This window comes from Peromyscus maniculatus, chromosome 18 (genome assembly GCF_049852395.1).
Source record: "Peromyscus maniculatus bairdii isolate BWxNUB_F1_BW_parent chromosome 18, HU_Pman_BW_mat_3.1, whole genome shotgun sequence".
NCBI classification, from domain to species: Eukaryota; Metazoa; Chordata; class Mammalia; order Rodentia; family Cricetidae; genus Peromyscus; species Peromyscus maniculatus.
The window spans coordinates 54,139,798-54,141,176 of NC_134869.1; the positions used below are offsets into that span (position 1 = coordinate 54,139,798).

The following is a 1,379-nucleotide window of genomic DNA, read 5'->3' on the forward strand; positions in this document are numbered from 1 at the left end:
TCATCTCTTTGAGAAAGATGCAATCCTGTGTATTGTATTAATGAATGCTTTTTTCACTTGCTGATTCCTCAAGGTGTAGATAAAGGGATTCAGAAGTGGAGCCACTGAGGTATTGAGCACGGAAATTCCCTTGGAAATAGATACTTTCTGCTTGACTGATGGTTTAACATACATGAAGATGCAGCTGCCATAAGACAGGGATATCACAATCATGTGAGAAGAGCATGTAGAGAAAGCCTTCTTCCTCTGGCTGGTTGAAGGGATTTTTAGAATCGTCAGGGCAATGTAGGTGTAGGATATTACCACCATTACCAATGTGAGCAAGAGTGTCACCAAGGCTGAGACAAACCCCATCCTCTCCAGGAGCTGTGTGTCTGTGCAGGAAAGCTGCAGGAGTGGAGTGGTGTCACAGTAGAAATGATCAACGATGTTGGAAGCACAGAAGTCAAGATTCAAGCCTAACAGGAGTGGTGGGAAAATGACAAAAAAGCCAGCAAGCCAACAACTGAGGACCAACTGCACACAGACTTTGTTGTTCATGATGGTCATGTAGTGCAGGGGCTTGCAGATGGCCACATATCTGTCATAGGACATGGCTGCCAGCAAGTAAAATTCTGATGCTCCAAGTAGGAAAGCAAAGAACACTTGAGTGACACAATTGTTGTAAGAAATGGTTTTGTCCCCAGTTGCCATAGTAACAAGCAATTTGGGGATGCATGTGGTAGTGTAGGAAATCTCTAAGAAGGAAAAGTTCCGAAGGAAAAAATACATGGGGGTCTTCAGGTGAGTATCCACCAAGGTGAGTGTGATGATGATCAGATTTCCAGTGATGCTGAGCAGATAGGTAAGAAGCAGGAAGATGAATAACACAACTTTCCACTGTGGGTCATCCGTCAGACCTGCTAGGATGAAAACTGTCACCCTTGTGTGGTTCCCCATTGTGATCCTCTGGCTGTTAGCTGGTCTAAGAGGATGAGAGAGATGGGTAGGTGAGGTTATCACTACATAACTATACTGGTGATATACTTATACTATACATATACTTATACTATACATATACTATATATATATGTATAAGTATATATGATATACTTATACTATACATATACTATACTGAAGTATCATTGTCATTGCAAAGGCCAGGTTTCAGACAGCAACACAGTGCTCATCCATGGTCTAAAGAGAGCTGTACCGGGAAAATAGTAGCTTATAGCTTCATGGTATCTGTACAAAAATTAAGTTACTTTTGATTTCACTCTAGAACAATCTATATGATGATGTCATCTATCTCTTTTAAGAATTATCAGGAAATTAAAAGACACTAGCATTTCTCATCTCCTTCTCTCTCCCTGACCCCAGTTTACCCAGGAGATCTTATC

General features: G+C 41.2%; 1 protein-coding gene across 1 annotated transcript; it reads right to left on the bottom strand.

Annotated features, from left to right (window-relative positions):
* LOC102921519 (olfactory receptor 6C74-like) lies at positions 1 to 939 on the bottom strand. Its single transcript, XM_006996607.3, has one exon. It carries the CDS (start codon positions 937 to 939, stop codon positions 1 to 3), a length of 939 nt encoding a protein of 312 aa, XP_006996669.3.
* Positions 940 to 1,379: the final 440 nt, after the last annotated feature.

Bases quoted from the DNA above. Each gene is read 5' to 3' on its own strand.
- LOC102921519 (XM_006996607.3), bottom strand. From the start codon at position 939: ATGGGGAACCACACAAGGGTGACAGTTTTCATCCTAGCAGGTCTGACG.